This window comes from Haliotis cracherodii, unplaced genomic scaffold (assembly GCF_022045235.1).
Source record: "Haliotis cracherodii isolate W230 unplaced genomic scaffold, xgHalCrac1.p SCAF_1, whole genome shotgun sequence".
NCBI classification, from domain to species: domain Eukaryota; kingdom Metazoa; phylum Mollusca; class Gastropoda; order Lepetellida; family Haliotidae; genus Haliotis; species Haliotis cracherodii.
In genome coordinates, this window is record NW_027266264.1 from 19,424,620 (window position 1) to 19,444,488 (window position 19,869).

The window sequence follows — 19,869 nt, forward strand, 5'->3', positions numbered from 1 at the left end:
CGCCTCCGTGGTCTCGTGGTAGAGCGTCCGCCCAGAGAGCGGAAGGTCCGGGGTTCGATCCCCGGACGTGTCATACCAAAGGTGTTAAAAGATTGTACTTTTTGTTTGCCCTGTCTGGCGCTCGACATTAAGGGGCTTAATCAAGGACTGGTCGGCTCGGAGTCAGTATACTGTGTCTGGGTGGGGTATTCTTGTTAAACTGCGGCATGGTATCTCAGTGAGCTAGCACTATGAATCGGCATCAGTCTGACTAGTACAAGCAGCCACACAAACACACACACCCGTACATTCATGTCGCTATATAAGTGCAATAATCTTGGACGAGAAATTAAACCCCATTTGGCCTCACCCCACCTCACCTTAGCGCTAATATTGCTTTATCTTTAGTACAACACCTTTGTTGTAAGATAAGAGTATACGAAGATGTGATTGGTAGTGATGGTTGTCTGAATAAATACAGTTGTGTCAGTGGCCAGCTATCAGTTGGGCCGTACCCTGTACTAACTTTCCCTGCACTCATTTGATCAAGTAGAACTGCATCTCCACAAATCACTGATACTGCGCCGTCCCGATGATGATGGTTGATGATGTTGTTCCAGGGTCGGGGAAGTCGTACACGATGATGGGAACAAAAGAACAGAAAGGAATCATCCCCCGCCTGTGTGATGCTCTGTTTGACCACATCGCCAAGGTCTCACAGCCGAACCTGTCTTTCAAGGTGGAGGTGTCCTACATGGAAATCTACAATGAGAAAGTCCACGACTTGCTAGATCTGACAGGGTTGGTCACATCATCATGTTCTTTGCCATGACCATCAGTTTGATATGCAGAAGTATTTATCTTCCTCGCTTCATATGGAAACATCTGGAACCATTTCCATCCTCTTTGCAACCTGTTGCGTTTGCTCTTTTAAAACGTGAAGGCCTTGCACTGTCCACGTGCATATTCCTTAAGTTCACATTTTGATAAACCAAAGAAAAAATAGTGATCTAATGTCAAACCTTGAGCATTGCAGTGAAGTTTAGGTTGCAATTAAATCTTTTTTTCAAATCAATAGGAACTAAATTAAAGAGGAAAGAAAAACACACATGAAAAGAAGGATATCTATTGCTGATGGCCATAGTAAATCAATAACAAGATTTTTGTTCCTGACAGCTCACTGTTTTTTGTCAGCCATGCATGATCAATAGCCATGATCAATGACACTCGCTCTGTAGCCTGCTGATACTGCGATGGTGTGGTCAGTTTCAGGAACAATATGAAGAAGAAAGCATGCCTTGGTTCTCACACAGGGGAGATATTTCATAGCCTACAGGATGACATGATGATGAATTGTTACAATGTTCATGCATTGAGCCTTCAGATGAAAGAGGGATTTTTTATTTCTTTTATTCATCTTTCCTGAAATTAGGAAATGATTTCTGTTAGAGGCTGTTATGTGGTATATGTCTGGGGAGGAAAAGTAGTCAAGTATAATATTAATTATATGCAACTGAGGCAAAACTTTTGTCAACCTTCATGTACTTTCATTGTACATGTATGACAACCCATGTGTCCTGATTTAGATGACTTAACCCTTGTGCCCTGATTGAGATAATTTAACCCATGTGTCCTGATTTAGATGACTTAACCCTTGTGCCCTGATTGAGATAATTTAACCCATGTGTCCTGATTTAGATGACTTAACCCTTGTGCCCTGATTGAGATAATTTAACCCATGTGTCCTGATTAAGATAACTTAACCCTTGCGTACTGATTGCGATAACTTAACCCTTGTGTCCTGATTGAGATAACTTAACCCATGTGTCCTGATTGAGATAACTTAACCCATGTGTCCTGATTAAGATAATTTAACCCATGTGTCCTGATTCAGATGACTTAACCCATGTGTCCTGATTGAGATAACTTAACCCATGTGTCCTGATTTAGATAACTTAACCCATGTGTCCTGATTAAGATAACTTAACCCATGTGTCCTGATTAAGATAATTTAACCCTTGTGTCCTGATTGAGATAACTTAACCCTTGTGTCCTGATTCAGATATCTTAACCCATGTGTCCAGATTAAGATAACTTAACCCATGTGTCCTGATTGACATAACTTAACCCATGTGTCCTGATTAAGATAACTTAACCCATGTGCCCTGATTGACATAACTTAACCCATGTGCCCTGATTGACATAACTTAACCCATGTGCCCTGATTGAGATAACTTAACCCAGGTGTCCTGATTGAGATAACTTAACCCAGGTGTCCTGATTGAGATAACTTAACCCAGGTGTCCTGATTGAGATAACTTAACCCAGGTGTCCTGATTTAGAAAATTAACCCTTGTGTCCTGATTCAGATTACTTAACCCATGTCCAAATTCAGGTAACTTAACCCATATTGAGATATCTTAACTCATGTCCTGATAAGATATCTTAACAAATGTGTCCCAGTTTAATATCTTAACCCAGGTATCCTGATACATATGTCTCAACACATGAAGCCCCTCTCTAACAATTGTTTCTATGTTAAGTGTTAACTCATTGATGTCGTCCGTCATGTTGCAGGAACAAACAGAACCTAAAGGTTCGGGAACACAACATTTTGGGGCCATACGTGGATGGGTTATCTACCTTGGCAGTCGGGTCCTTCCAGGTAGGCTGCAGTGCTCGCCCTTCAGTGGTGTTAGCACAATGAATCAAATGTACTCCGAATACCTTCATGGCCAATGTGTAACAACAATGAGGATTGCTCTCATGAGGGAATAGATGATGATTAATGTAATTAACCAATTGAACTTTTAACAGGCATTTATCTAGACCTACTCAGAGGTCGGTTTTTGGCACCGTCTGCAGGAAATCTCAGTAAATATTCCCAAATTGGAATTAATGTTTCCCAATTCATGTTAATATGGATAGAACCAATCTTATGGGTTTGGTGGTGACTTGTATTTCACTGATAACAGAACCAATAAACAGGAAGAGGTTTTAATGCTCTGTTTTAAAATATTGCAATGTTCAAAAACCTCTGAATTTAGGAAAATAAGAACAAAAAAAATCCAGATTTGAACAATATTATTATTTATTTCCAAATTTTCATGCCAAGAGCATGCAGTTTAAAATCCTAGATAAATCCCTGCTTGTATGTTCAGTATGGAGATTGACGGTGACTTTGGTGTGTCTCCTCTGTGTTACATTCATGTCTGCATGGCAGTGAGGTGGCTCAAGGGGAACTGCTCATCATAGACTCACAGACCTGGGTTTGATTCCCAAACAAGTACAATCAAGTGTGCCCCGGGGTACAATAGGTCTTCAGCAACCCATGCTTGCCATAAAAGGCGACTATGCTTGTCGTAAGAGCTAGGCGACTAACGGGTTTGGGTGGTCAGACTCGCCGACTTGGTTGATGCATGTCATCGTACCCCAATTGTGTGGATCGATGCTCATGATGTCAATCACTGGATTGTCTAGTTCAGACTTGATTATTTACAGACCGCCGTCATATAGCTGAAATATTGCTGAGTTCGGCGTTAAACAACAAACAAACTGAGACAATCAAGTGTTGTTTGCCCAATGCTGACTCAGCAAGCTTACACCCCTTCCATTGTCCTGTTGTATTTTCAAGGGTGGACTTACTCACTCACTCACTCATTCATGGCCTGTCATGTGAGTGTTTGTCAGAGAATAACGTCACCCGATGTTCTGTTGTTGCAGGATATAGATAGTCTGATGAGTGAAGGGAACAAATCAAGGACGGTAGCAGCGACCAACATGAACAGTGAAAGTAGCCGATCTCACGCTGTCTTCAACATCATCATCACACAGACACTCACCGACCTCCAGTCAGGGGTAGGTAACTCTATGCATTATTGATGACATGAAAAGACAAACCAGACAAGACATTTGTTGTCAGTGCTGAATGTTACAAATCTTTGGCTGAAGCAAACCAAGACCATATCCCCAGTAACTGCATTTATGTAATTTATAAACATCAGATATAACGAAATGATTTCAAGGATCGATGGTAGTTTGTTTTATCCAACGTTAACTGTATGTGATCATGTCTTGGGATAAGATTGTAGGTATTCACAGAGTAATACTGTCTTAACATGACACATGCATTGCAGGCCTGTATTTTGATTGTGGGAGTTTCCGCCACACCAAAGACCTTGATTTGAATCCCTACATGTGAATACTTTAGTTTTAGTATCCATCGTCACAGATATAGCTGGAATATTGGTAAAAATGGCATAAAAAAATACTCACTCACTCATTAGTCATTTCATGACATTCACTGCATCACATACGTCTCATCAATCATGGCACATTATTTCTCTCATGTTTGGGGGAATCTTATCCATAGTGTGATGTGGGTGTACGATTTGTGATGATCCCGTGGCATGATTCCCCCAGGTGATACAAGGAATTGACAACCAATTTCAATAATCCTCCATTTCAGCCAACATGTCTCTGAGAACTGTCTAATAGTTCCTTCACATTCTGTGAGCATCTCATTGGAGATGTGTTTATTGGTGTTGTATAACTCCATTATAAATAGCATTGTTTGATGTCCCTGCATTGTAAGTTGGAAATGATGCATGAATTGACCAGTGCACCAAGATATTAAATTTCACGATATTTTACAAGATATTCTTGATTCTGTATTGGTACATATTTTTCACAAATTGTTTTAAGTATCTGGGGATCAGATGATTTGCAACAGATGGTGTTTCCTAGTTTTGCTCTGTCACATATTGCCTGTTACATGGTCTGACCTGTGAAGATCCAGGGTGGAATAGGTCTTCAGCAACCCATGCTTGCCCTAAAAGCGACTATGCTTGTCGTAAGAGGTGTCTAACGGGATCTGTGGTCAGACTCGCTGACTTGGTTGATGCATGTCATCGATCTCAATTGCGTGGATCAATGCTCATGATGTCAATCATTGGATTGTCTGGTCCAGACTCGATTATTTTACAGACCGTCGTCATATAGCTGGAATATTGCTGAGTGCGGCGTTATACAACAAACAAACAAAATGTTACATGGTCTGTTACATGGTCTGTTTTTGTGTTTTGATCCAACAGGGCCGTTCAAATACCAAAATGTCCTACTAGCCCAAAGGCAAATAATCTTTAAAATTCTACTTGCCAAGCCTGATTTTCAACTTCCCCTGCTGAATCAGAGAAAAGAAGAAAACTTCAATTTAACAACAATACTTGATGACAGAAAAAACAGCCAATTTCTGGTGTCCCCTGCCATGATATTATTGCTTGGCAGTGTAAACCCAAACTAACTCACTCACTCACTCACTCACTCACTCACTCACTCACTCACTCACTTTGAATGTCCTGAATGGGAGTTACAGTGTTTTCACGGACTGTCATCATACATCATATAAAGTATGGCAGTGCAGCCTATATGTATCATAGTTCACTTTTGACTGCTAATACTCATCCCTATGGGTGAGATATAGAGGATATCATATGAGTGTTCATGTCATACTATCTGTACGACACAAGTGTCTAAATTACCGTATTTCCCAAGCAACAGCGTTTATTTATCACCGAAGAAGATGTCTACATACAGAGACGAATTTTAGTGTTTACCTATAAACACAGCAAGTCGCAACAGCAGCGGAACCACGATTTGTCAAATGACGTCAACAATCTTCAGCTATGACCGCGTTTTTAGTGTGATGTCATTCCGACCTCATGTCACAATAAGATCTGGACGACAGAAACAAAACACTGTTGTCTCGTGATGTGATATGACCCTAGAGCACATATGATTTTTATAAACCCCGATATGTTTGCCCTCGTAGGTAACAAGAGATCACATGCCATCTTACGTGAACTGTCCAGTCAATACACTTGCCCAAGCTCGTGGGCTTCACCGAAGTGGGTAAAGTCGCAGACTTGCATCACTTCAGGCATTCTTCCTTAATCAAGCTGACATGATGTAACTGAAATACTCTTAAGAAGGGCATGAAACCAAACTCACATCCTCCCAACAAATTTTAATCAATCATGACCAACTTTTATTGTGACAATTAGTGCTTGTATGTGAGAAAAACGTTTATTAATGTCATAGCGCAGGCTACACCCAGCCCCATGTTCTGAATACTGTACAAGTGAGCATGGAATGACAGACATAATCACAACATTTCACTGATACAGAATATCATTTTTATTCTAAGTATTACAGTATTTGAGTTGTATTTGAAATATATCAGTTTTAAGACAAACAAATAACATGGTATATGCATGTCTACACATGGGGCAGGTGAGTTGACATGAAGTTTGAGTTCAGATATCTGCTTGTATGTTTTCACGTCGTGTGGAACTGTTTTATGTCAAAAGTCCTGGAATTACGTATTTTAAGTCAATCCGTCACTGATACGAAGGGATGAAGTCAAGTATAAATGACTGAAAGTCACATTAACCAAGAAGCAGAACAAAGAAAAAATTAATTCTCTTTTTTCATTTTAATCCATGCGTTAAAATATCAGAACACTGTTTTCTTGCAATTGTAATATTTCTTGTAAATGAACATTTTGTTCATATGTGGTATTAATATTTTTAGAAGTTAAATGCTATTATTTATACTTTTGTGCAAAACTGTTATCATGGAGATTTCCCCGTTTGTCTCCCTAGTAAAATGTGAATTTTCTTTTGTTAGGTATTTCTAAAAACCAGATGATTTAATAAATCTTAGGAAAATATATAAACAGTGATTAGGCAACCCAGACATCCATTATAGATGTGTATATGTCTGGGCCATGTATGAATGTCTAGCATGAATGTGCCACCCACCTGGGGGAACTTATGGCTCCTAATGGCTCACATTGTCACCCAATTACATCTGTACATTCATCAGGAAGAAAAGATAAGATAAGACCTTTATAAATGGTCATACCCACACAGAGTTTGATATATGGCCTGTCTGTATATTGCTACAAATCATGAAAATAAGCACTGTATGAAACGTCATTAATCAAGATAACCCTGTGACAAATCAGACGAACATTGAGGCCGCTGGTCTGGATGTTGTACACTATAGGGTCATGGAACAGTTAAAGCACATGTGTGGATGTGTCTTGGAACACTTTCATGCACTCAATAAGACCTGATTTTTGTGTTCGATGTTGCTTTGTTGAAATATTCAGAACTATTTCATTCAAATTGATAAAAGGCCAAAATAAACCAATTATTTTATATTCATACATATATTTTTTTAAATTTTGAAGTGGGAGGCATTTTGTTATATATTATATTTCTTAACTACCCATGGATGGCATTTACATAAATCTTGAATGAAGAATGAAGAAAGAAGTAAACACGCACACCACGAGGCAATTTTCTTCATCTGCAGGTGCTTGTGGACAATATAAGGATGACAGCAAGGTGTTTTGTCATGAGGCAGACAGGAATTAAAATCTAATAATTAATATCCAGGTACTGATTGACTGAATTCTAGTGGGCTATACAGAATAATTTTGGTTACCAAGCTAATACTGAGTAAAAGCAGTTACTTTTGTTAAAAGAGTGCAATTCTTGTCACATTAGTTTGATATCATAGTTATTGCAACCCATCCCGTCCTACAATCTGTATAGTAGTTCGATATGTTCATTGCAACCCTTCCCGTCCTACAATCTGTACATTAGTTTGATATCATATTTATTGCAACCCATCCCGCTCTACAATCTGTATAGCAGTTTGATATGTTCATTGCAACCCTTCCCGTCCTACAATCTGTACATTAGTTTGATATCATATTTATTGCAACCCCCGCGTCCTACAATCTGTATAGTAGTTTGATATGTTCATTGCAACCCATCCCGTCCTACAATCTGTACATTAGTTTGATATCATATTTATTGCAACCCATCCCACCCTACAATCTGTATAGTGGTTTGATATCATGTTCATAGCAACCCATCCCGTCTTACAATCTGTATAGTAGTTTCATATCATTTATTGCAACCCATCCCGCCCTACAATCTGTATAGCAGTTTGATATCATGTTCATTGCAACCCATCCTGTCCTACAATCTTTATAGTAGTTGGATATCATATTTATTGCATCACATCCCACCCTACAATCTGTATAGCAGTTTGATATGTTCATTGCAACCCATCCCGTCCTACTGTTTGGTAGGTAGATATCACTGTCTTTGCAACTCCACTCCAGCATATAAACTATATACTAGAATCATAACAATCACACCCTGACCTACATTCTGTACAGTAGGGTGGTATAACAATGGGCTGTGTATTGGCAAAATATTTGTATTGCGATATATAGGGAGCTAATTTTCCCATTTCTACTCACTACAGCAACTGTTTCTCACTATGGTCAGTCGTTGCCATTTTGTAGTCATGCATGGATACAGGGGAGATAACAAAAGTCACTTCCTCACTTCTGCTGTTTTGCCAATCAATTTTGAAGGGAAACACTGTCCTACAATCTATACAGTAGGGCGCTATTAAAGTCATAATAACCACACCCTGTCCTACAGTCTACTAGTATAAAGTAGGGCGCTATTAAAGTCATAATAACTACACCTTCGTTGTCCTACAATCTGTACAGTAGGGCGATATTAAAGTCATAATAACTACACCTTCGTTGTCCTACAATCTATACAGTAGGGCATATTAAAGTCATAATAACCACACCCTGTCCTACAGTCTATAAAGTAGGGCAATATTAAAGTCATAATAACTACACCTTCGTTGTCCTACAATCTATACAGTAGGGCATATTAAAGTCATAATAACCACACCCTGTCCTACAGTCTATAAAGTAGGGCGATATTAAAGTCATAATAACCACACCCTGTCCTACAATCTATACAGTAGGGCGATATCAAAGTCATAATAACTACACTTTGTCCTACAATCTGTATAGTAGGGCGATATTAGTCATAATAACCACACCTTGTCCTACAATCTGTATAGTAGGGTGATATTTGTCATAATAACCACACCTTGGCCTACGATCTGTATAGTAGGGCGATATTAGTCATAATAACCACACCTTGGCCTACGATCTGTATAGTAGGGAGATATTAGTCAAAATAACCACACCCTGTCCTACAGTGTATATAGTAGGGCGATACAGCAGTAGAAACATTTTTAGTCCACTAGTCCTTATAATGATAACATATAACAAAACCTTTAAAAATGGCAAATTTCTACTAGTCCTTATGATACCTTAACCATTGGGCAGTTTCGCAAGGACTACAAAACAAGTGCCAATTTGTAAAGCTGGCGATATTAGTCATAATAACCACACCTTGACCTACAATCTATACAGCAGAACAATATTAGTCATAATAACCACACTTTGTCCTACAATCTATATAGTTGTGCAATTTTAGTCATAATAACCACACCTTGTCCTACAAGCTATTCTCAAGGTTGTTAATTCATAACATTTCAGATCATAACAGTTAGGAATCTATGAACTGTATCTTTATGTGTATGTCATTTTCATGAGGAATTCACTTCACTGTTTCAATAGATTTGAAGTTACAGCCAAGTTTTGTTCCTCTCGTTTCAAGTGATTTTACAATTTTACTCTGAAATGTTTCATTACATCAATACCAGGTGCAGTTGCCATATATCCCATTCTTGAATTCATGAGCTCAGGAATTTTCTTTGTTGTGGCCCATCTGTGGAACCTTGATGACAGCCAGTGGAGTAAGGGGCGTGTCCCGGATGACTCCTGTCAGTGAGAGAGTCTGGCAGTTCCTTAAACCTTGGAGATTCTTGAGCAGGTTCCACCTTGAATTTCTTCTTCCACAACAGGAGCCCTAGGATGACTGCAGCAGCCAGGAGGATGGCACAGGTCACACCAGCAATGATGGGGACAGGGCTGGACTCCCCAGCTTCTCCTGGTCTGTGGGTGGAAGGGTTCCTTTGGTTACCGCCAGTGGTTGTTTGGTTTTCTTGATGGATGCTGGAGTTTGTGGAAACTTGAGGAGAAGGATGTGTCTGGAGAGTTTTAGTGACAGGAAGGTTGCTGCTGATTTCATTTGGATTCGATGTTGGAAACGATGTTGGAAACGTCTGGACACCAGTTGTCGCCCCTGGAGTTGTAGTGGCCAATGTTGTAGAAGCTGTTGATGTTGATGTAGTACTTGATGATGATGTGGTAGTCACACATTCAGTTTCTAGGTCCAGTGCTATGTCCCCCAGCTTCTGACCTGCATGGTTCTGTGACCTACAGGAAGGCCCTCCTCCCCGTTGAGTCTGCAGGTACCGGGCCAGCCAGAGCTGGCCACACACACACTCCCAGGCACCATTGTTATCCAGCTTCAACAAGGTAGTCATGTTGGTCAGGGCAGACATTGACTTGGGCAAACATGTTAGCTTGGTTGATTCGAGATTTAGCTCGGAGATTACGCTACCAGTGAAAGCACCAGATTCAATCTGAGAAATTGGGTTGTTTTTCAGATCTACCAATGTAATTGTCATTCCAACAAAATCTCCGCCTTTCACGGTGGAGATCTTGTTATTTTCAAGTTTAAGATTTTTTGACTGGACCTTTGGAATAGATGTAAGTTCATTTGAGGACAGGTCAAGTTGGTCCAAAGTCAGACTTGTAGCAAATGTTGTAAGGTTGTTTGAGTTTAGAGTTAGTGTTTTCAATTTTATTGTCTTTTCAAAATATGCATCTGGAAGAGATGATATTTGGTTATTTTGAAGGTTTATACTTTGTACAGAAGTCAGTAAGTCAAATGTGTTGGCTTCAATTGTTATTCTGTTATAACTAAGATCCAAAGACTGCAGTCTTCCCAACCCAGAGAAGCTTCTCTGTTTTAAAGTTGTGATACGATTCAACTGCAGGTTAAGATGGATGAGGGAGGTGAGATCCCCAAGTCCATCATCAGGGAGCACAGCTACTGTGCTCCTTGTTATCTTCAGAGATTCCAGCTTTCTCAGGTTTTGAAATGTGTTTCGGTTATATGTGCTGAACTTGTTTGATATGAGCTCCAGGTCCGTCATGTTCACATTGTCCTGGAATGGGGAGCCCCTCAACATGATGATATTGCAGTTGTTTATAATCAGAGTCTGGAGATTTGTCAGATGCCCTAGTTTAGCTTTTATCATCATCCCATCTTTGAATGCACCACATGGAGTGTTCACCATGGTGAGACAAGTCAGAGTCGCAGGGAGATCAGTTGGACATTTATTTTCTGGGAGACAGTTCTTTGCTGGGTCACATTTCCCAACACTCAGCAATGTCAGAACAGGAAACATAAATGTCACTATTGTGGAAGCCATTGTCACCACCAACATCAGGAACATTTCAAATGTATTGTCAGATTATTGAGTGTGGTCACTTACCCATGGTGTTATCAGATTAAGACTCCAGCATCCACACGAAGATAGCTAGGCTCCTTAGAGAACAAGATGGTTCAAGATCTACTGTGGTTGATGGCAATATCAACTCTGTTGTCACCAAGATTTCTTTAACGAATAGTTGAAATTGGTTGTGAATGCCTTATCTCTACATAATTGTCACTGCAAGGGCACCGCTTGACATTCACAAACCGGCTCACTGGCGGACTTCTGATGGTGTCTGCACCTTCCCACCAACTTAGACTAAATCATGTTCTTGTAACGCTTTCTCAAGTGAACGCACACTTAATGTGTGATAGAAATTCTAAATTAAAAATTCCTAAGCGTAACTCCTTTTGATGTAATTGTTTAGTCCGCTGTGGTATTTACTTTCTCTATTGATTTTGTTAAAGTTTAATATACATTAGACTTGATCAATACCTTGACCCTAAGGTCTGTAGGCTCATTAATGTCTTATCATGACAAGCAGTCATACACTATGATTTATTGCATCCTCTAAAGTTTCTGTCAAAATATTAAGGGTTATTTATGGGAGACACATTGTCTTACAAATTTCCAGATGTCGAGAAGATAAAACATATATCCAATAGGCATTTTATCAGAAGCTCTGTAAAGTGTATGTTAACACTGTATTAACTGACTTGCATGGTTTGTATGGGTAATTTGGGTCCAATTTTACAAAGAATTTGTTTCGATAGATCCATCGAAGCTTCCACTGTTGACACCGATGTGCTGCAGTAGTTCAAGTGTGGTCGCATCGTGAAATGAGGATATGAAATGTAATTAAACTACTGTTATGAGTCATTTCAGGGTAGGCTTTATGTCAGTACAGTTCACATCAATTACATATTACATATCACATAGGGGCCTTGGGGTTAAAGCATTTGCGGGTTTAATTCCCCATATGGGTACAATATGTGAAGACCATTTCTTGGGTCCCCTGCCTTGATATTGCTGGAATATTTTTTAAAGTACTAAAACCCAGCACATTCGCGCACTAGATTCACATGCACAAAAATATCTTCAGTGACACGATATGGTGTCAAGTATGGTGTTCTTTTCTTTTCTAGTTTTGGTGTAAATTATACTTTACACATAAATTTGCTATGACAATTAAACTGCTGCTTTTTGTTAAAAGTAGTAGATTGTCACAGCTGGTTGGCTTGATTTCTGGAGTGATTTTGTTGATCGATCGATATACACTGACTTTTTTATTCACTTTAAGAAAAAAATAAAGGATAAACTTATAACTAACACATAACAGTTAAAGGGAAACAATACAAGTGTGGATATATTTACAAACTGACAACCAACCTGCATGTCTTGAAACTCTGATAACGAAATATGTATTGGATGGTTCCAAGCACTTCAGCTCATCAAGGTTTCTGGGTATGTATAATCCAAAATAACATGGAGCGCTTTTGAAAAACAAATAAGTCTTCCCAGACAGAATTGATGTCTATTTTGGAACATTTTGAAGTCAAAGAGTGTCTCCTAACCACTGAGGCATCTTAAACGAGGAGCAGACTGTGTCAGCAGGTTCTGGTTATTTCTGCCATGAGGACTGTCAGAATGGGGACACTTTGTTCCTGTTCTTGTTCTTGTTCTTGTACACAATGCAAGTTGTGGCAGTGCCTGCCAACAGCAGCACACCACATGCCACACCTGCAATGATGGGTATGAGAGAGGTGTCATCGGTCAGCATCTGTGTTGCACTGGTGGCAGTGGTGGTAGCCTTCACTTTGGGAAGAGATTTTGATGTGGTTGTTGTTGTCGTTGGTATTCTTGTTGTAGTTGTAATTGTTGTTAAAGGTGTTGTGGTGGTTGTAGTAGATGTGGTTGTAGTTGTAGTAGGAGTTGTTGTGGTAGTTGGAGTTGTTGTTGTGGTTGTAGTTGTTGTGGTGGTTGGAGTTGTTGTAGTTGTTGTTGTAGTGGTGGTGGTTGTTGGAGTTGTTGTGGTTGTAGTTGTAGTAGTAGGAGTGGTGGTTGTTGTAGTGGTAGTGGTTGTTGTTGTCGTGGTAGTAGTTGTAGTTGTCATGCATTCAATCTCCAGATCAGGTGTGGATTCTGACAATTTTCTTCCGATGTACATAATAGGCCTCATACAGGTAGGCCCGTCCGATACCCTGCGTGACTTGAGGTAGCGAGCCAACCATAGCTGGCTACACACACACTGCCAGTTGTCATGGTGATCCAACTTCAGTGTGTGCACTGATGCCAACATGCCCGACATGGACTCTGGCAAAGAGCTGAGCTGGTTTCCTCCCAGATCCAGCTCCGAGATGTGGCTCCCAGCAAAGGCACCATCCTCCACGTGACTGATTGAGTTGTTTCTCAGGTTGAGAGTCTTTACAGTTAAACCACCGAAATCACCTGCAGCAACTGATGTGATCTTGTTATTTTGAAGGTTGAGTGTTGCAGGAGCAGATCGACAGGTCTTGAAGTTCGGAACAGATGTAAGCATGTTTTGAGATATGTCCAGAGTGTCAATGGCAGTTCCTGTGAAGGCATCTGTTGCCACAGAGGATATCTTGTTAGAGGTCATGTCCAATGTCTTCAGGTTCCTTAGGTTGGAAAACAGAGATGTAGGGATTGCAGTGAGTTGGTTGTGTGGAAGTTTTATGGATTGGACTGATTGTAGAGGTTGGAAGGACTTGCTGCCAACTGTAGTGATCACGTTATATGTCATGTCTATTGTCTCAAGACTGGACAAGCCAGCAAATGCTGCCTCTGATATGTCTGTGATCTTGTTGGCCATTATGTTGAGTGTCTTCAGAGATGACAGCGGAGAGAAGCCATTGTCAGGAAGAGTTACAATATTACTTCTCATCATGTTAAGTTCTTCCAGCTTTGTTAGACCTTGGAACGTTGTTGCCCCAAAAGTATTGAAGTTGTTCAGCATGAGAGTGAGATGTGTCAGTTGGGTGTTGCTCGCAAAGACAGCACCCCAGAACTTCTGGATGTTGTACCGATTGATGGTGAGAGACTCCAATTTGACCATTCTGCTGATGTATCTGGACATCATCATGGACTCCATTGGGGGACACTTGCCATTCATCAACACCAGGGTTTTCACACTTGGCGGCAGGGAATTTGGACAGATCTGCTGACACACAAAATTTTCTGGTTGTCCGCTTTGCCCAATGTCACATTTCATACAGGGAGGTGGACTGCACGAACTGCTTCCACCAATAGCACACAGGAGAAGCATTGCTAGGGCAGTGATGGACTCCATTCTCACATGCATGTTTCCTTAAAATTGTCAAGTATATGAATTTGAAGGAATTCAGTGTTTGGTTACAGGAAAGCCAGATGAAGGTGGTTCCAATACTGTATCAGCTAAAGAACAGTCTTGTGAGTAGTGGATAATGTGATTGACCTCTCAGCGGAACACAGTCGATTTCATCGAAGGTCATCTGTCACTTGTGGAGTAAAATGTGTACTTGACGCATTCAAGAACTACACAAAAGTCACTTTTGACAACTATAATGGTGTCCCTTCTCTCAAACGTCAGTTCATGTTCTTGTAAAACTGGAAGTTTACAAATCTCTGCACAAGACTTTGTAATGTAATGACGCAGTTTCAAGTCCACCAATTTATTTTGGGCACGTTATGTTGTCATCATTTGATTTGCTATTGATGAATTATTATTTCATGAGTTTAGATTGGATTAAGGATTCTGATCCAGCCACATGAATGTTTCGCAATGGACGTGTTTGGCTGCTATTTATGGAAAGTAAGCCTTTGCTACTTATCATAATGGAATCAGACATTAATAATTCTTAAGTTGTTAAGAGCGGTGATAAATGAGTGTGACAGCCATGATGGTATAAACCTTTCCTTGATGTAGGTAATATGTAAAGATTACGGAAATAATATGAGCTCCAAACCCTCACTCCCTATCAAGATGTGGTACCGGACCTAACCGGGTAAAGTGTACCTTTGCTTGTCCCTGTATTGCTAATCTTTGCTACTAATGTTCACTGATTGTTATTATAAGCTTCTTTCAAAGTTAGTGTGGTCTATAGTGCTGTCATTTGATGTGTTTGAGGCATTAGAATTGAAAGTTTAATGGGATATTCTAAATCGTAAATGATGTTTTAAGAACCTTTGCAAAAGCTGCATGAACACTGAAGTCAAAACCACAATAATGACCATAAGGAATCTTCTTTGAAGGATTACCATCATCATGCAACTTCACCTTTGAAGACGTATAGGTCGTTTCCAAATTTGACCCATCAGTGACAAAAATTATGTCCAATGCAATCCCCTTTTTGACTTGTACCATATTTTCCCATGTTTGTTTTTCTCATGAACAATTGACTTTCCTTTGCATGTGTTTGTGTCAGGTGCCACTCATGGGGCAGGATATGCTCACCTTTTCATGAAAACACATGCAATGAAGAAGCCAGAATCATACAATTGACTCTGCATTTAGCAGAGATATTTTGCGATTGCTGATTGTTGTTGGGTTTTGACTTCTATTTGAAAAGAATGTTACAAAACTACACCTGCTGGGCCAAATGTTACATGGCTGTTTGATTTTTATAAGTTCTGTTTGTTGCCTTGGTGTCTCCCACACAAATACCAACTGGCATATGATGACAACCGATCTTGTCCCTGTCTGTGTTTTGCAACATAACGACATATGTAACATAAAGACAACTTGATGGATTGCAGGCTTGAGTTCTATACACAATTTCTTGTGTCCATCACATGTTGACTGTTTCCTGAAGGAGGGGCATCCAAGAGGCTTTATCAGAGTTGTTAATAGTTTCTGAGGGACAGTCAGGTAGCCTGGTGGTTAAAGCGTTCGATCGTCACGCCGAAGACCCAGGTTCGATTCCAGACATGGGTACATTGTGTGAGAAGCCCATTTCTGGTGTCCCCCGCCGTGATATTGCTGGAATATTGCTAAAAGCGGCGTAAAACCTTACTCACTCACTAATAGTTAACAACAAACAGACCAACACACCCTTTTGGGTGTAGCCATCTTGAGTTATTCTGCTGATTTTATGAGTGCTTCCAGAAGTGTCATCACTGGATATGAATCAGAACAAATGAAATTTCACTGGATTTACAGTCTTTATGTACAAACTTCAATACAGGTTCTCTCCAATACATGAAGACTATAGTCATGTAACTGTATATGTCAGAACATGGAGGGTGCACATGGAACAGTTTACTCCAAATTCTGGGATAGCTAGCAGTTCTTATTTAAGAGGCAAACTTATAAACTCAAGGACAGTTTGATTACACACATTCAACCAGTAGGCTACCATCACAATTCGGTGTCAGTAAATTCTTCCAGGGCAGTTTTTGTTTCTGAAAATTCAAATGCTTGGTTCTGGAATTCTACAATCGGCCTTCCAAGAACATGGATGGGGCTGTTCTGTTTGCTGCTATGTCCCCCTAAGGTTTCCACCCCCACCACCATAGAGGGCAGTTCTACACTGGTCATGCTGCACATGCACTGGATGTCCGTATCCGTGTCATTGTCAAAGTCTGTCAGATCCACGTATCCCCGCACCTGTTGGCAACATGGTTGGCCTTGACAACGCGTCCCAGTGATGTGCCTCTCCCTGGTTATCCCTGTTGGAATGGGACGGGCATCATGATGGTGACGAGGACCGACATTCGATGTTTCCTCCCTCATTTGAGATTTTATGCTTCGATATCTATGGATGTCACTAAATCCACTTGATTTTCTATCATTGGGTAAATGATGACGATGAATCTGAGCCTCGGTTTCAACTTGTGATGAGTCTGTGGACTGGCTCAACTCCAAGTTTGAAATTGTTTCGTGTGACTTGTCAAGATTTTCGTTCCTGCGAAATTGGTGCGAAATAAATGAAGTATCTAACTGTGGGGAGAGGTCAAGGCCACTGGCTGTTTCCAAACTCCTATCTCGGCTCAGGGACCTGTCTGCTAGTGAATAGTCACCTGATATATTGTCCTCTCCATTCAAGGAAATAGTGCGTGTGATGTTTTCCCTGGAATATGATTGGTTGAGATGGCTGCTGCGTGATACAGAGTTGTATTCCCCTGCTGGCTTCACCTGGTACAGCTGCACACTCTCACGCTTCTTGGATTTGCTGCTTGAATCAGGATCATTTGTCAGTTTCTTGTAAATGGAAAACATCACCAGGTTTAACACAACCAGGACGACCAGAATTGAACCAATCACAGCCGTTGTTACAACCTGTGCCTGTGTCATATTGACAGGTGTTGTCATGGTGACATTTACTACATGGTTTTCCATTCTAAAACTGTTGCTGAAGAATGAAAAAGTTTTGAAAATATTTACAACTTTGTAGACCAACTTATCATTGCTTATTAAAAGCAAACTCTAGAATACCACACGATACTGAACTGATGCAAATATTTATATATAAGTCAGGTGCCTCTTGATAGCTTGATCATGCCATTGGTTGAATAAAGAGTCCCAAACTTTTCATAGTGAGGTCATGGCGTGGCTTGGTAACAGTCCATACAGGGTAATGTCCCTTTAGCCTCCCCCCCCCCCCCCGATGACAGCTTTTCAGCTTGGTCCAAGAGACTTTGGAATGTATTTTTTACTGGTCAATGAATGTTTCTGATTCAGATCAGGTCGTTCAGTACATTCATCTGAAGAGTCCTGGCACCTGAAATAAAAAATCATCAGTGAGATACAACATTTCATTGCATTATTTTCTGTGTGATATGATTTTACAGCCACTAAAAGCATATTTTCATTCTTAAAGGGGTTCTCTTTACCTTCAAGTATAAGATTGTCATAGCAAACAAATAAATATATAAATAAATGCAAATTTGATCTGTTCCACAATCCATGATACAGGACTCATGACTCAAATGTAAGAAAAAAACTCTTTTTTTTTAAAAGGTAAGAAAATTATGGCATATGAATGTCAAATACACAAGTAATTCATCAAACCAATGTTGCTATTATGAGGTATGTTGAAGTTAGAATAAGATTTTTATGTTTTCTTGCAAGAGAGTTGATTGAAAATATGTGTTGATTTATCAGCATTGTATTTTAAATATTTGAAATATCATCCTCTTTTCCTCATGATTTATCACTCACTGACTGAAAAACAGTTAGGAGGCTGACACATATCCTTTTATCTTTATCGAATATTTGTTGTTTATGTGCAGTTTGAATGACTGGATGAAGAAACTCCTTGTGACACACATCAATCATTGCTCATGAAATGTACATTCCATCCACGTACCATTAAATGGCCTCGCTCATATCTTCATTGATTTCGTTCCCACTTTGATAAACACTGCCTGTTGCTGCCCTCTGTGTTGTGTTCAAAGATAGGGAATATATTACATCCACAAGCTACGAGAGTGGAGTCTATTAAGTCCAGATTTATATGCCGATTATGAGTGGGTTTTGGCTCTAGTAAGTGTCCCTCTTCAAAGAGCCCAGTGATGAGTCATCTGTAAGGTCTTTATGTATAATGTGAGGAATGGAGATATTATTTACCTGGCTGTGAATCACATTTCAATGGTTGCGTGTCATTTAGCAGGTGCTCCGAGGGAGGAGAAAGGAAGAGCCCACAAGAACTGTGAGAGAAGAATGTAGCTTGGTTTACTTAGTGTTGGAATGATCATAGAGCATGTCTTTAGGCTTGTATCTTGATGTGAGCTTGACATGACTCGTACCTACCCTGGGGTTCAAAGGGTAAACTTTGGATGTAATTAAGCTGTTTATGTGCTTGTCTCTGCCATTATGATCTCTTTAAGTGTATTCAATCCAACAATGTGCAGTTGGTGAAGCCTGTCATGACATTGATGTTCATTTTGCATTGTTCCTTTGTCTGTATCAGAAATGACATGGGGTAGGGAGAGCGATGTTTATGTAAAACATTACGTTTGATCTATGTCTGTGTGTGTCACTATACACTGATGGAATGTTGAGGTTTGATGTGAATGTATCCGTGCATTGCTTCTCCTGCTAAACATCAGCACAATCACCTCACTTCATGTTTTCCAATATCTTTGAGTGTACATTATTAGACGCAATTTGTCAAAGTATTTCAAAATCATAATATGAAATAATGTAAAAGTATATTTGCTTAAAACAATTGCCACTCAGGATTTTTGATGATTTAATCAACTCTTTATAGGACATTCTACTCTATCGTAACCAATTTGTTCTTAAATCTCTGAGATGTTTTGTATGAAAGTTAGTCAGTGCCCTAGTGAATGTAGTGATCTGAAACTTATTTGATAGATTTCTCAAATCCATGTTACATCTAATCTCAAGCTCCTGTGGAAGACAGTTCAGATACTATAGTCCTGCTATAAACATCCAAGTGATGTCATCATACACATCCTGACTGCATGTGCATCACATGTACCCTGCTTCTGCCTGTATATCTATGCTGCTGTGTCCCTGTGCACTGGTGCATGTTCAGCTGGATGGGTTCAGCTGTGTAGGGTGCTACAGTTCAGGGTGTCACTGGTCAGGGTGTCATTGGTCAGGGTATCAGGGTGTCACTGGTC

The 19,869-nt window shown here is 40.0% G+C and overlaps 4 protein-coding genes across 14 annotated transcripts in view; 1 reads left to right on the forward strand and 3 right to left on the reverse strand.

Annotated features, from left to right (window-relative positions):
* The window catches only part of LOC139474070 (kinesin-like protein KIF13A), a 258,490-nt gene that overhangs the window by 93,761 nt on the left and 144,860 nt on the right, over positions 1-19,869 (forward strand). For 8 of the 11 annotated variants that reach the window (XM_071256931.1, XM_071256940.1, XM_071256970.1 and 5 more), the window contains exons 6-9: positions 600-780; positions 2,557-2,644; positions 3,703-3,837; positions 18,888-18,929. In XM_071256931.1, coding sequence (XP_071113032.1) covers positions 600-780; positions 2,557-2,644; positions 3,703-3,837; positions 18,888-18,929 — 446 coding nt within the window. The remainder of the gene's footprint in view (positions 1-599; positions 781-2,556; positions 2,645-3,702; positions 3,838-18,887; positions 18,930-19,869) is intronic. The other 3 variants (XM_071256963.1, XM_071257015.1, XM_071256948.1) reach the window with 2 other exon arrangements.
* On the reverse strand, positions 9,628-11,292 carry LOC139461360 (leucine-rich repeat transmembrane neuronal protein 2-like). The gene has a single exon (XM_071242972.1). It carries the CDS (start codon positions 11,290-11,292, stop codon positions 9,628-9,630), a length of 1,665 nt encoding a protein of 554 aa, XP_071099073.1.
* On the reverse strand, positions 12,923-14,602 carry LOC139470693 (insulin-like growth factor-binding protein complex acid labile subunit). Its single transcript, XM_071252936.1, has 2 exons — positions 13,462-14,602; positions 12,923-13,020 (listed from the first exon to the last, which is right to left on the reverse strand). The coding sequence occupies exons 1-2, from the start codon at positions 14,600-14,602 to the stop codon at positions 12,923-12,925; spliced, it is 1,239 nt and encodes a 412-aa protein (XP_071109037.1).
* LOC139461368 (uncharacterized) lies at positions 16,560-17,645 on the reverse strand. Its single transcript, XM_071242978.1, has one exon. It carries the CDS (start codon positions 17,615-17,617, stop codon positions 16,637-16,639), a length of 981 nt encoding a protein of 326 aa, XP_071099079.1. The 5' UTR covers positions 17,618-17,645; the 3' UTR covers positions 16,560-16,636.

Bases quoted from the DNA above. Each gene is read 5' to 3' on its own strand.
- LOC139461360 (XM_071242972.1), bottom strand. From the start codon at position 11,292: ATGTTGGTGGTGACAATGGCTTCCACAATAGTGACATTTATGTTTCCT.
- LOC139470693 (XM_071252936.1), bottom strand. From the start codon at position 14,602: ATGCATGTGAGAATGGAGTCCATCACTGCCCTAGCAATGCTTCTCCTG. The intron at 13,021-13,461 runs GTATGAGGCCTA...CCATCATTGCAG, and splicing joins GGTATCGGACGGGCCTACCT to GTGTGGCATGTGGTGTGCTG.
- LOC139461368 (XM_071242978.1), bottom strand. From the start codon at position 17,617: ATGGAAAACCATGTAGTAAATGTCACCATGACAACACCTGTCAATATG.